This window comes from Salvelinus fontinalis, chromosome 13 (genome assembly GCF_029448725.1).
Source record: "Salvelinus fontinalis isolate EN_2023a chromosome 13, ASM2944872v1, whole genome shotgun sequence".
NCBI lineage: Eukaryota > Metazoa > Chordata > Actinopteri > Salmoniformes > Salmonidae > Salvelinus > Salvelinus fontinalis.
Genome location: NC_074677.1, coordinates 27,660,490 through 27,676,440, shown reverse-complemented (window position 1 = coordinate 27,676,440; position 15,951 = coordinate 27,660,490). Strand labels below are relative to the sequence as shown.

Here is a 15,951-nt window from a genome sequence, read left to right as displayed (position 1 = left end):
TATTTCACAAAGTCAGCCATCTATTCATCATTCTACTTCCATTGACTATTTTCGCTGTGCTAGTAGCATCCTCCTATTAAGCCTTTTTCTACTTGTAGGCTTTTGCATTTGTTAATAAACCAGAGGATCTAGCTACAACAACACTCATCAGATCAACATACACGTGTGCCAGTTATAATGTGTTAGAGGGAAGGAGGTAAAGTGGATAGGTCATGACTGAGTGTGTGTGAATGCGTGCATGCAGGAGTGAGTGTGGTGTATGTGTGTATATGTGTGCTCCAGAACAATATATTAGAAGAATGCCACGGTGGTCAGCCAGGGTGGAGATAGGAAGTTCAGGTTTATCATTGAGCCATTAGGAGGGGGCTCTGAACAACAAACACCCTGGTAGGCTACCCCACTCCCCCCTCACCCTCCAACACTGCCCTCCCCTCTACCCCCCCAGGGACTGGGTAGGAAAAACACCACAAATGTGACCTAAACATTCTTCCACAAGAGCGTAGTGCGGGGCACATTCACTGAGAAAGAAGAGGGGGGAGGGGCAGCGGAGGGTGGTATAATGACTTTCTCCCAGAAGTCACGAGTTCCTGTATTCCATTAGCTACTAACCTCCCCTCCGACCCTCCCCTTCTACCCTTCTTTTCAACCCTTCACCTCCCCTCCGACTCTTCCCTCCCCTCCTACCCTTCACCTCCCCTCCGACCCTTCCCTCCCCTTTAACCCTTCACCTCCCCTTTAACCCTTCACCTCCCCTTTAACCCTTCACCTCCCCTTTAACCCTTCACCTCCCCTCCTACCCTTCCCTCCCCTCCTACCCTTCCCTCCTACCCTTCCCTCCCCTCCTACCCTTCCCTCCCCTCCTACCCTTCCCTCCGCTCCTACCCTTCCCTCCGCTCCTACCCTTCCCTTCACCTCCCCTCCTTTCCTTTCCTACCCTTCCCTCCTACACTTTCCCCTAATACTTGAGAACTTGAGATACATCTAGATAAGCCAATTCAGAGTCCTTCTGAAGATGTGCATCTCGAGGAAAAACAAACACAAGCGTTTTAATCCTGCCTGCCTGTCTTTCTTACCACAGCGTCCAGAAATTTGACACAGCGTCTCAGCTCAGCCCGGGTTTCACAGAACTGCCGAAAGAGCGTGCGTCCGATTGGCTGCCGCTCACAAAGGCTGATGTAGTCTTTCTCTGTTGAAGGACACAAGACAAGACATAGAGGGAGTCAATGAGTGCCTCTCTCAAGGTAGAATGAAAACACTCAAGCACAAAAACACACATTAGAAGTCGGGCTGATGTATAGAAATATATACTGTGCATAATACACGTGCTCACGCCTACTCAAATGCATTTGTGCACTTAAACACATTGTATACACACACTCAGAGCATATTAGCAAATGTATGAGTACTATGGTATCAAACTATTCCCATACACCTCTGCCTAACCACTCTCTGTAGGTGGAGAAATGGTAATGAATGAGGCCTAAACATACCCAACACACAGAACAATCTCATCTTCAACTACTTAAACTAAACAGAAATGGTCCATCATCTCCTCACACGTGTAAACAGTAATATATAGAGGTATTGTAACGGCTGTCAATGTCGTTCTCCTCCTCAGACGAGGAGGAGCATGGATCGGACCAAGATGCGGATTGGTAAGAGTTCATATTTTAATGAAACATCAACAAGACACTACAAATTACCAAAACAACAAACGTGACTAACCTGCAACAGTCCTGTGTGGCCCAAACGCTAACACAGGAAACAAACACCCACAAAACACCAGTGAAACCCTGGCTGCCTTAGTATGACTCTCAATCAGAGACAAATGATACACACCTGTCTCTAATTGAGAATCATACCAGGCCGAACACAAAACCCCACATAGAAATAGAAAACATAGACTAACCCACCCAATTCACGCCCTGACCAACTAAAACAAATACATAACAAAGGAAAACAGGTCAGGAACGTGACAGGTATTCTACATGTATGCACGTATCCAAGTTATTAGGCCCCATTTCCTCTTTACCCTATGTGTGTGTGTGTGTGTGTGTGTGTGTGTGTGTGTGTGTGTGTGTGTGTGTGTGTGTGTGTGTGTGTGTGTGTGTGTGTGTGTGTGTGTGTGTGTGTGTGCGTGCGTGTGCGTGCGCGTGCGTGAGTGTCTGGTGAATAACAAATTGCCAGAGGGAAACGGCGATTTGCATCTGTGGCTCAGGTAGACACAAATGATATCCAGGAGGCTGTATGATGGATCCAGGAGGACGTGTGCAGGTGGCCGTTATTGATAGCAACCGTGACTAAATACATTGAGAGCTACTCCAAGCTCGTCTCGGTAACCAGAGAGCAGCTGTAGACACATACCAGCACACGTGCACATGCACACCGCTATAGCTAGCTGTTCATAAAGACGACGGCAGAGAATGTTCCTTTTTCATTCTCTGAATACGCAAAAGGAGAACATCCTTAGATGTTTTTCAGGAGCATACATTGTTTTGGAAGTGTTAGGCCTATATGTGCCGTAAGTTACCTTACATGCTCTCTACTCAAACACAAAAGCTCTACTGTGCCTTAATGAAATTCATTTAAGTTTATTTATAACTTAATTCATTTAGTTTTGTTAGAAGTTAATTCTGTTATGCGATAATACTGTAGAGATGTCCAGTGATGCACCCTAAGGTTTAAATCATGTTGCAGACTAATTTAGCAACACACTTTTCTTATTTGGGTCTACAATGTCTTATTTGTCATCGATCAAATTACAGATTTGCCCTTTAATGCCACTACAACAATAGAACTACCCATGTCTTTCCACTAAATCATTCTGATACATGCTTATGAGCTGTCGGTTGTTGTGGTTCTGTTGTGTATCTATAGGGCCCTATGTGCTCTGTCAGTGTATGCGGTCTCTGATTGGGTTCTGCAATGGAACGGTGAGGAGGACAAAACAAGATTTGACCTCCTAATGGCTGTTTCATAGAGATAATCGCATTAGCCACAATGCAATTTCATTCAGTCCTTGACAGAGGCTCTATTGACAGTAAGATAGTTGGAAGAGATCATGCAGATCCCCCTCTGAACCCTGGACTTTCTCACATCTATTGTTGCTTTCAATGGATGGATGATTTTTGGCCCTGTTACAAGACCACCTGACTCAACCAAAATGTGAGTCAGAAGATTGAGAGGAGAATTGAAGTCAGACAATAAATTCCTCACTGCATTTGATGTCATTTAATAAATTCAACGACTATAAACTTGATTCCACAGGCTTCATGTTTACGTCAATGATGGGCTCTTAAAAACCGTGTAGTGATGTTCCAATTGTGAAATTCATCCCACAAGATCACAGCCATTAAAACAGTAAGCTATTTGGATTCTGCGACATATTGCATTGGGGCTGATAACCTGATACTGCACTCTGCCTTGTTCCATCTTCTCTCTCTGCTTGCTGCTCTGACTATCAATTAGGGGCAATTCTCTGATAACAGAGTAAAATGTATGGAGAGAGGAGGGAGGCAGAGAGTGTGAGCAGCAGTGTGGTAAACCTGAAGCCAGTGCTCATTAACAGTTACAGAGAGTGCACAATGCTTTATTGACTGCCGGACGATTGGATGGTTACTCCAGGCCACCCATGGAGAATAGAGGGTCCCTTATTAGGGCTGAAGCCTGGGAGGAGGAGGGGAGAGGAAGAGGAGCGGAAATGAGAAACGTGATTTCAGTCAGTGTCTCTCGTGTCTCTCTGCCCCGTTGGGTGGTAAAGTGGAAGGACACAAAAATAAACTGGAGATGTGCATGTGTTTTCTCCTGAGGGCATCAGACTCTTTTTCTCTGTCAAGCCTCGCCGGTAAACATGGACGTTGAGGGTTTCCTGAGCCCCTCTCTTGCTCTCTTTCTCTACACTCTGTGCAAACTGCATTGGTAATTGGCCGCCTGTCTGTGTTTATCCCGCACAATCTCAGGGGGAGGTGGCTTTCTCTCTGTCGCTGTGTATCAGACAGCATCTGGTGAGGGTAAACACCAGGGAACAATGAGAGAAATCCACATGTCATCCACTCAGGCCTGTAATTATGCCCTATGCTGTACTGTATGTATTGTGCCTTCAGAAAGTATTCACACGCCTCGACTTTTTCCACATTTTGTTGTGTTACAGACTGAATTTTAAACGGATTAAATTGAGATTTTGTGTTACTGGCCTACACACTATACCCCGTAATGTCAAAGTGGAATTATGTAGATTATTTATTTTTTGACCAATTTATTCTCAATGAAAAGCTAAAATGTCTTGAGTCAATAAGTATTCAACCCCTTTGTTATGGCAAGCCTAAATAAGTTTAGGAGTAAAAATGTGCTTAACAATTCACATAAGAAGCTGCATGGACTCACTCTGTGTGCAATAATAGTGTTTAACTGTACCCCACATATACAATTATCTGTACAATTACCCCACATATACAATTACCCCACATATACACATTTCAAACAAAGATTCAACCACAACGACCACAGAGGTTTTCCAATGCCTCGCATAGAAGGGCTTTGGTATATAGGTAACATGTTTTCACTTTCAAAAATCTATTTAGGCTGTAACACAACAAAATGTGGAATACGTCAAGGGGTATGAATACTTTCTGAGGGCACTGTATGTCTGCAAAGCAACAGTAAATACTACAGTATTCAGTGTAGTGTTTTTGCAGACTTTAGCTGGCAAAAACAATATAGTGAATTAAACAGTAAAGTCTGCAAAAACACTACAGTAAATACTATAGTATTTAACCATCGTATATCATAGTATTTTTTTAATGTGGGTAATCTCTACATTAAAATGGATACTTTGCGATTTTGGCAATGAATCTACTTTCCCAGAGTCTGATGAACTTGTGGATACCATTTTTACGTTCTGCGTGCAGTTTGAAGGAAGTTGCTAACTAGCGTTAGCGCAATTGCTAATTAGCATTAGTGCAATGACTGGAAGTCTATGGTGACTGCTAGCAAGCTAAAAACGACCTTCAACTTCATACTAGATGCAGAGACATAAAAGTGGTATCCATGAGTTCATCTGACTCTGGGGAAGTAGATAAAGGGATTTAAGTGAAACCAAATATTCAGAAATATCCTAAATGCACCATAGAAGAACTTGCATGAAGTGCTGATTTTACTTCCTGATTGAAGGAAGTTGAGCGTCAGCTGAAGTGCTGTACCACTGTACTCCAGTGGAGCACCAAGAGCGTAAGTGAACAATAGACCACTACAGACTCAAGACTACTTCACCCGCATGTTTTCTACCACCACCATTCCCACAATTCAGCACAGCATGGCAAAACTGTCTGACAGCGATGAGATGTAGGCCTAGAAGCCAGCTTGGCCCTGTAGATCTAGCTGCTGTAGCTTGAAAGCACAGCAAAAAAATATATAATAATAATAATTTTTCATGGCCTCAGGGTGACAATATATTTTTTTAAATATTTGAGAACAATCAATGTGTCTATTGTATGTATGGAAGGCCACACTAGGAGCTGGAGTCATAACCTAAAAGGCCCTTGGCCAGGAGCCTCAGCCTAGTGATATGCATCTCAACCTAATCTCCTGCCTTATGGAGGTAAATGACAATAATGAGGAAATCATATGATTTCCTTTAACCTTAATATTTTTTTTCTTTCTTTGTTCACCACCACCTCCCAACCTACTGTTTGACCCTGACCAATGGAGGAAAGTAGCCTATTTTCAGAAATTGGGCTCAAATCCATACAATTGTTCTGCTCTTATGAACAAAATAGGTAAGAACTAGGAAGAGGAGCCACAATCCCACTGTTTGCCCCTAGTTTGACACAGTGAGATTTTGCAGTGAGTCAATAGTGTCAACCTGGTGTTGTAACAATGCCCCAAACTGGGTGTAGGCTAAATACTGTAACGACAGCCTTGAAAACAAGTTTGGGCTTTGAGCTTCCACTTATATTTAATCGTGTTACTTTAATTTAGACTGCATTAGTTTCATACAAAACACAATCTCTTAGAACTGCTGCAGAACAAACACTCAAATATGCAACACTTTTTCCCCTACCATCTACATATTGTAAGACGTTTCAATTATCATTAGTGAGATCTCACAGCAAAACTGTGTGTGTTCTGTGTCTACTTTGTGTTCCAAACCAGTGACCTATAAACATTTGCAGCATGGTTACAATATGTCTGCCTCTGCTTCATGGCTGAAGCCAATGATAAAATGCACTCAGCATTTACAGGTTAAACAGGATTCACTTCATAATCATCCATCTGAAAGAGCGATGGATGAGAGGGATTTATAAACCCTCTCTGTGCCGCTTTAGAGAAGCTGCCGACAATGCCTCTAAACTATCGGAAAAGAGAAAAACTAAAGTTACCACAGCAGCCTATCTTCATCATTCACGTGTTCCACAGGATACAATGCAAGCCCCATGATTACAAAATCCTGTGCAGTTAGCTGATCTGCGTTGGTGTGAATCCATGTTCAGCAACTCCTGACCACCACCAGCAGCACCAGCCACAAATATAAGATTGTCAATCGCCATAAACACAACGCCAATATACTGTATGTTTCTTTGTGCACAAAATAGCCAATAACTAATGTACTTCCTAACAAAATAATGGGATGATTGAATAATGACTCCTGATTACATAATAGGATAACTGACGCATATTATACAGGCCTGCATTCCAACTGTACTAAATTATACATACAGTATGCTTCTTGTCTTGAGGGGATGAGGTGGGGATTTCCTCCACCATTGAAAGTACTGTATGGCCAAGTGCCATCAGACTACTTCATAACATAACACAGTCCGTCATCACCAACCCCAACTTGACTTCTGTCAGACCCAGTGTATGGGCGGCAGGTAGCCTAGCGGTTAAGGGTCATTAACTAAATCCCTGTGCTGGCAAGCTGTAAAAATCTGCCATCCTGCACCTGGGCAAGGCAGTTAACTCCCAACAACTACTGCTCCCTGGGCGCTGATGACGTTGATTAAGGCAGCCCCCCTCACCTCTCTGATTCAGAGGGGTTGGGTTAAAGGCGGAAGAAACTTTTTGGGTTGAATGCAGTCAGTTGTGCAACTGACTTAGTATCCCCCTTCTCAGATCTACAGTGGACAAACTTCAATCTCAGCCTCTAGTTATTGTTTTGTGAGACTTTTCCACCTCTTACAGTGCCCTCATCAAGTATTCATACCCCTTGACCCCTTGGAATATTTGTATTCTGTACAGACTTCCTTCTTTTCACTCTGTCAATTAGGTTAATATTGTGGAGTAACTACAATGATGTTGATCCATCCTCAGTTTTCTCTTGTCACAGCCATTAAACTATGTAACTGTTTTAAAGTCACTGTTGGCCGCATGGTTTGCTTCCTCTCTATCAACTGAGTTAGGAAGGGATGTCTGTATCTTTGTAGTGACTGGGTGTATTGATATGCCATCCAAAGTGTAATTAATAACTTCACCATGCTCAAAGGGATATTCAATTTTTTTTTTTACCCATCTACCAATAGTGATCATTGCTAGCCAACCATTTTCAGGTCTTGCCATAGATTTTCAAGCAGATTTAAGTCAAAACTGTAACTCGGCCACTTGGGAACATTAACTGTCTTCTTGGTAAGCAACTCCACTGTACAGTTGGCCTTGTTTTAGGCCGTGTTTTAGGTTATTGTACTGCTGAAAGGTGAATTAATCTCCCAGTGTCTGGTGGAAAGCAGATTGAACCAGGTTTTCTTCTAGGATTTTGCCTGTGCTAAGCTCCATTTTTGTTAATTTTTTAACCTGAAAACTCCCCAGTCCTTAACGATTAGAATGACATGAATGACCCATAACATGATCCAGCCACTACTGTTCTTGAAAATATGGAGACTCAGTAATGGTACTCAGTAATGTGTTGTATTGGATTTTCCCCAAAGACAACACATTTTTTCAGGACAAAAATGTAATTGCTTTGCCACATTTTTTTACAGTATTACTTTAGTGCCTTGTTGCAAACAAGATGCATGTTTTGGAATATTTTTTTATGTATAGGCTTCCTTCTTTTCACTCTGTCAACTACGTTAGTATTGTGGAGTAACTACAATGTTTTTGATCCATCCTTAATATTCTCCTACACAGCCATTAAACTCTGTAACTGTCTTTAAGTCACCATTGGTCTCATGATGAAATCCCTGAGTGGTTTTCTTCCTCTCCGGCAACTGAGTTAGGAAGGACGCCTGTATCTTTGTAGTGACTGGGTGTATCCAAAGTGTAATCAACTGCTCAAAGTGATATTTCCTGTCTGCTTTTTTCTTTTTTTTAACCTATATACCAATATATACCCTTCTATGCCAGGCATTAGAAAACCTCTATGGTCTTTGTGGTTGAATCTGTGTTTTAAATTCACTGCTCGACTGAGGGACCTTACAATTATCTGTATGTGTGGGGTACAGAGATGAAGTAGTCATTCAAAAATCACGCTAAAAACTATTATTGCACACAGAGTCCATGTAACTTTTTATGTGAGTTGTTTTTACTCCTGAATTTATCTAGGCTTGCCGTAACAATCCATTTTAAATTCAGGCTATAACACAACAAAATGTGAAAAAAGTCAATGGGTGTGAATACTTTCTGAAGGGACTGTATTTGAGTGTGGAATGCAGCTTTTCCCTCTTGTGTTTGGGACTTTTACTAGGAATTTACACTGAACAAAAATATAAACGCAACATGTAAAGTGTTGATCCCATGTTTCATGAGCTGAAATAAAAGATCCCAGAAATGTTCCAAACACGAAAGAAGTTGTGCACTAATTTCTTTACATCCCTGTTAGCGAGAATTTCTCCATTGCAAATATAATCCATCCACCTGAGAGGTGTGGCATATCAAGAAGCTGATTAAACAGCACGGTCATTACACAGGTGCACCTTGTGCTTGGGTCAATAAAAGAATAAAAAGGCCGCTCTAAAATGTTCAGTGTTGTCACACAACACAATGCAACAGATGTCTCAAGTTGAGGGAGCGTGCAATTTGTATTTATATTTGCATTTATTAGGGGTCCCCATTAGCTGCCACGGCAGCAGCTACTCTTCCTGAGGTCCAAACACATTAAGGCACTTACATCACACATAAAACAAAAGATAAAACAGTACATCATTTAAAATCAAATCTTATTTGTCACATGCACAGAATACAACAGGTGTATGTATACCTTACAGTGAAATGCTTACTTACAAGCCCTTAACCAACAATTCTTTAAGAAGTTGAGAAAAAAAAATAGATAAGTAAAAACGAGAAAATAAAAGTAACAAATAATTAAGCAGCAGCAGTAAAATAACAAGCGAGGCTATATGCAGGGGGTACCGGTATAGAGTCAATGTGTGGGGGCACCGGTTAGTCGAGGTAATTGAGGTAATATGTATATGTAGGTAGAGTTAAAGTGACTATGCATAGATTATAAACAGAGAGTAGCAGCAGCGTAAAAGAGGGGTCTGGGTAGCCCTTTGATTAGCTGTTCAGGCTTGGGGGTAGAAGCTGTTAAGGACCTCGACTTGGCGCTCCGGTACCGCTTGCCGTGTGGTAGCAGAGAGAACAGTCTATGACTAGGGTGGCTGGATTCTTTGACAATTTTTAGGGCCTTCCTCTGACACCGCCTGATATAGAGGTCCTGGATGGAGGCCGAGCAGTTGCCATATCAGGCAGGGATGCAACTAGTCAGGATGCTCTCGATGGTGCAGCTGTAGAACCTTTTGAGGATCTGAGGATCCATGCCAAATCAATTCAGTCTCCTGAGGGAGAATAGGCTTTGTCGTGCCCTCTTCACTACTGTCTTAGTGTGTTCGGAACATGATAGTTTGTTGGTGATGTGGACACCAAGGAACTTGAAGCTCTCAACCTGTTCCACTACAGCCCTGTCGCTGAGAATGGGGGTGTGCTCGGTCCTCCTTTTCCTGTAGTCCACAATCATCTCCTTTGTCTTGATCACGTTGAGCATGAGGTTGTTGTCCTGGCACCACACGACCAGGTCTCTGACCTCCTCCCTATAGGCTGTCTCATCGTTGTTGGTGATCAGGCCTACCACTGTTGTGTCATCGGCAAACTTGATGTTGTTGGAGTCGTGCCTGGACATGCAGTCATGAGTGGCGACTGCAGTCATGAGGAGGCGACTGAGCACGCACCCCTGAGGGGCCCCTGTGTTAAGGATCAGTGAAGTGGATGTATTGTTCTCTACCCTTACCACTTGGGGCCCGTCAGGAAGTCCACATCTATAATGCAAAGTAATACAAAAGGGCCTGTAGGACCTGCCTTGTTGATAGTGTTGTTAAGAAGGCAGAGCAGCGCTTTACTATGGACATACTTCTCCCCATCTTAGCTACTGTTAAATCAATATGTTTTGACCATGACAGTTTACGATCCAGGGTTACTCCAAACAGTTTAGTCACCTCAACTTGATCAATTTCCACATTCATTACAAGATTTAGTTGAGGTTTAGTGAATTATTTGTCCCGAATACCAATGCGTTTAGTTTTTGAAACATTTAGGACTAACTTATTCCTTGCCACCCGTTCTGAAACTAACTGCAGCTCTTTGATAAGTGTTGCAGTCATTTCAGTTGCATGCTGACTGCAGGAATGTCCACCAGCCTGTTGCATTTCTTACATTTACATTACATTTAAGTCATTTAGCAGACGCTCTTATCCAGAGCGACTTACAAGTACATACATTCATACTTTTTTGTACTGGTCCCCCGTGGGAATCGAACCCACAGCCCTGGCGTTGCAAGCGCCATGCTCTACCAACTGAGCCACACGGGATCGAGCCGCCTCCAACATCTTTTTAGAGAACTTGGCAGTATGTCCAACAGGCCTCACAACCGCAGACCACATGTATGGCGTTGTTTGGGCGAGTGGTTTGCTGATGGCAACGCTGTGAACAGTGAGTCCCATGGTGGCGACGGGATTATGGTATGGGCAGGCATAAGCTACGAACAAGGAACAAGATTGCATTTTATTGATGGCAATTTGTATGCACAGAGATACCGTGACGAGATCCTGAGGCCCATTGGCGTGCCTTTCATCCTCCGCCATCACCTCTTGTTTTAGCATGATAATGCACAGCCCCATGTCGCATGGATTTGTACACAATTTCTAGAAGCTGAAAATGTCCCAGTTCTTCCATGGCCTGCACACTCACCAGCCATGTCACCCATTGAGCAAGTTTGGGATGCTCTCGATTGGTGTGTATGACAGCGTGTTCCAGTTCCCGCCAATATCCAGCAACTTCACACAGCCATTGAAGAGTGGGACAACATTTCACATGTCACAATCAACAGCCTGATCAACTCTAAGTGAAGGAGATGTGTTGCGCTGCATGAGGCAAATGGTGGTCACACCAGATACTGACCGGTTTTCTGATCCATGCCCCTACCTTTTTTAAGACGCATATCTCTATTCCCAGTCATGTGAAATCCATAGATTAGGGCCTAATGAATTTATTTCAATTGACTGATTTCCTTATATGAACTGTAACTCAGTAAAATTGTTGCATGTTGCGTTTATATTTTTGTTCAGTATATCTATTGTGGCGGGTCAGCCACAATAGATATAATACACAATAATAGATATAGTAAAATTGTTGCATGTTGCGTTTATATTTTTGTTCAGTATATCTATTGTGGCGGGTCAGCCACCAGGGGGAGACTCGTCGAGGCCTGGTAACAGATGGAGTTTATATCACGAGGCAGTGGCTCTATCTGCTGCACGTGCCAGGTCTCGACGGGCTCTCCGAACAGGACTAATTGGGAGCTGGTGAGTAATCAAGGGCAGATTGCTCACCAGCTGTGCAAGGCCCATAAAGCTGCCAGAAGGGCAGCACACAGGGAGAGGACTAGGGGAAGTGAGGTGACTTCCATGTGGTTGGATACGGTTACCCAAGCTAAGCCGAGGGAGTTGAGTTTGTGTGCCCGACAGGATACAGGAAGACCAGGGGCCCAGGAGACGGTATCCCAGAGAGGGTCTCATGAGGGAGACCTGTTCTTTGCTTTTTGACTTATTATTTAATAAACACCCTTGAAACCGAGCTAATCATACTCTGTCTGTGTTTGATCTATGTAAACGTCTTGACCAAAACCCCTGGTCTGCCACAAGTGGTAGAGAATGCGGGCACTCTGATAATGTGGTCAGATCAGGGTTGACGTTTACACAGTACCAGCATGGACGAGTTGATAGCTCAATTCGTCCGGGCCCAACAAGCACAACAGGTGGTTCAGGAACGAACGCTGGAGGAACAGTGACTACAAAAGGTCTGCCTCGTTGAGGAAGTCAGGAAGCTGCAAGGAGGAGCGTCTCCTGGATCACATCCCAACCAGTTTTTAATCAAGCTAACGGAAGACAATGACCTCGAAACCTACCTCTGTATATTTGAACGGACAGCACGACGGGAAGGATGGCCAAGGCTGCAGTGGGCAAGTCTGCTGGCCCCGTTCCTCTCTGGGAATGCCCAAAAGGCGTATTGGGACCTGAATGACGTACAGGCGGATAACTACGACAGACTCAAACGGGAGATACTCAGCCGCTACGGGTACAGTCTGGCCCATCGGGCTCAACGGTTCCACGACTGGAGGTTCATACCCGACACCTCCCCCCCGAGCCCAGATGAGCGACCTACTGCGCGTCACCAGGGCATGGCTCCTCACCGACGTATCCACCCTCGACAAAGTGGTCCTGGATCGCTTCTTACGGGCGCTACCCCATGACATGAAGAGTGCAGCGAGTTTATGCGCACCCCAGACCTTGGAGGGCCTCCTGAAAGCAGTGGAGACGCAGAAGAACACTCGAGTCGGCGACCCGTCCGAAGGGACGGAAGGACAGCCCCACCGCAGTGTACCCCGAACCGACAGTAGGCAGGGCCAAAGGACCGCAAACCGGTGGATAGACGGCGGGGGTAGGGCCGACCCGACACCGACGACCCCAGGTAGAGGGAGACCAAAGTAGGTGTTTTGACTGTGGCGCCCGGAGGCACATTGCCTGGAATTGCCCGGCTCAATTGCCCGGCTCGAGAGGAGTCGATGCCATCAGCTAGCCCCAGAGGCGAGGTGGGTCACGCTGTGAACTATGTCACCTTCTGTTGGGCGCACCACGAGTCAACTGCACCCATGGTCCCGGTGAAGGTTGACGGACACGACACAGAAGAGCTATTAACCACGAGCCTCGTAACCACGAGCCTGCTGAACCAGGAGCATGAACGGGGTAGGGAGATGTCCATTTCCTGTGTTCACGGTGACACAAAACGGTATCCCACCGTATGGACCAACATCTTGACGCCACAAGGGAGCTGTCGGATGATGGTGGGTGCAGTACCAGAGCTGCCGGTACCTCTCCTAGTGGGACGGGATTGTACGCTGTTCGCGGCCCTATGGGGACACGAGTTGAGGAAGAAAGTACGGGCCAGCTGAAGAAGAGAGCGGGGACGACCCATTGCCTGTGCGGCCCGGAAGCCGCCGGTTAACCAACTTGACTCTACGGGTCTGGAGTCGGAGCCGGAACCCGAACCCCCTGGGGAACCACTAGAAGAGGAGCCCAGCCTCCCCCTCCTCAATTTCGAGGAGCCAGTCGAGACCCCCATGGGGGGCCAACTGAGGGGACAATTCGGGACGGCCCAGTGGGAGGATCCAAATTTGAAAGCTGCCACCGCCCAAGTGATAGCGGTGGATGGACAGCTACTTCCGGGGGTGAGTGACTGGCAATACCCCCATTTACAAATTAAGAATAACCTTTTGTATCAGGTGTCGCGCCAACAGGGGGAACTTCGAGGGGTATTGTTGCTTCCCCGACGGTACGTAGGAACCGTTCTTCAGCTGGCCCAAACGCACCTTTTGGGGGTGCACCTGGGAAAGGAGAAGACCTGGGAACGGATCGCCGCCCGGTTCCACTGGCCCGGGATGAGGAGGGCCGTGGAAGACTACTTTTGCAGCTGCCCGGAGTGTCAACTCACTGCCCCAAAAGCACACTTCCGAAACCCTCTGGTCCCCCTGCCAATAATCAGGGTGCCCTTTGAACGCATCGCCATGGACATAGTGGGACCCCTGGTAAAGTCTGCACGAGGACACAGGTACATCTTGGTAATAGTGGACTATGCCACCCGGTATCCCGAGGAATTCCCCTAGGGGCGGCGGTGTCCAAGGGAATCGCCCGGGCGCTGTTCCACCTCTTTAGCCGGGTGGGCAACCAGAACGAGATCCTGACAGACCAAGGTACGGAGTTTATGTCCCGCCTCATGAAAGAGTTGTGTGCCCTCCTGTAGATCAAGCAGATCTGGACCTCCGTTTTTCAAACTCAGATGGATGGGCTCGTCGAGCGCTTTAATAAAACGCTCAAACAGATGCTGCGGAAGGTCATCGAGCAGGACGGGAAGAACTGGGACCAGCTACTACCCCACCTAATGTTCTCAATCCGAGAAGTACCCCAATCCTCCACTGGGTTTCCCCGTTCAAACTCCTCTATGGGAGGAGAACACGCTGCCTACTGGACCTCGCCAAGGAGGTGTGGGAAGCCCAACTGACCCCCTTACGCAGCGTGGTAGAGCACGTGGAGACAATGCGAGAGCGGATGACAGCCATATGGCCAGTCGTGAGGGAACATATGGAGAAGGCCCAACGCGCCCAAGCCCAGGTCTACAATCGGGAGCCCAGCCCTGAGAATTCCAGGTGGGAGAAAGGGTGCTGGTCTTGATCCCCACGGCCGAAAGTAAGTTCCTGGCAACATGGCACAGACCATACGAGGTGATCGAGAAGCTGGGACCTGTCAATTACCGCGTACGGCAACCGGGGAGGCGGAAACCCCAACAGATTTACCACGTGAACCTGTTGAAGAAGTTGCACGAGAGGACAGCCTTGGCCGTGTTATGGTCGGGACAAAGGACGCCAACGGTACCAGTGGAGGTCCAGATTAATGAGGACCTCGACCCGGCCCAGAAGCAAGGGCTCAGGGAGCTCGTCGATCGGAAAACGGCGGTTTTCTCCGAGAAGCCGGGCCGCACGACCCTCATTGAACACCACATCCGTACCCGGCCTGGGGAAACAGTACGAAAGAGGCTATATCGGATTACGGAGGCCCGAAGGAGGCCGTGAAACAGGAAGTGGAGGCTATGCTGAGGATGAAGGTCGTGGAAGAGTCCCACAGTGCATGGTGCAGCCCCATCGTGTTGGTGCCAAAACCGGACCGTAGCCTCCGCTTCTGTAACGATTTCCAGGGGGTGAACGACATCAGCTTGTTCGACGCATATCCCATGCCGAGGGTGGACGAGCTCATCGACCGATTGGGAAAGGCCCGGTACATCAGCACCCTTGACCTGACCAAAGATTATTGGCAGGTACCGTTGGCAGCCTCCTCCCGGGAGAAGACGTCGTTTTCGACACCAGATAGGTTGTATCAGTACCGGGTGCTCCCGTTCGGTCTCCACGGAGCACCGCCCACATTCCAACGGCTGATGAACAGAGTGCTTCGACCCCACCAGCAGTACGCAGCGGCATATCTGGATAATATCCTCATCCACAGCCAAGGTTGGGAAGAGCACCTGACGCGCCTCCAGGCCATGCTGGATGCGCTCAGACAAGCCGGGTTGACCGCAAACCCCAAGAAATGCAAGCTGGGGTTCGAGGAGGTGGAGTACCTGGGGTATTTGATCGGACGGGGGAAGGTCAAGCCCCAGGAGAGGATGGTTCATGCGGTGCGTGACTGGCCCGTTCCACGCACCAAGACACAGGTCAAGTCCATCCTGGGACTGGCAGGATACTATAGCCGGCTATAGGCTCCATCTGCTGGACGTGCCAGGTCTCAACGGGTTCTTCGGACAGGACTAATTGGGGCTGATTGGGAGCTGGTGAGTAATCAAGGGCAGATTGCTCACCAGCTGTGCGAGGCCCATAAAGCTGCCAGAGGGGCAGCACACTGGGAGAGGACTAGGGGAAGTGAG

The 15,951-nt window shown here is 46.5% G+C and overlaps 1 protein-coding gene across 1 annotated transcript in view; it reads right to left on the bottom strand.

The window, feature by feature from the left end:
- LOC129868343 (G protein-coupled receptor kinase 6-like) overlaps positions 1-15,951 on the bottom strand; it is a 48,594-nt gene that overhangs the window by 19,941 nt on the left and 12,702 nt on the right. The window contains exon 3 of the mRNA XM_055942242.1: positions 1,074-1,186. Within this exon, the coding sequence (XP_055798217.1) occupies positions 1,074-1,186 (113 nt within the window). The remainder of the gene's footprint in view (positions 1-1,073; positions 1,187-15,951) is intronic.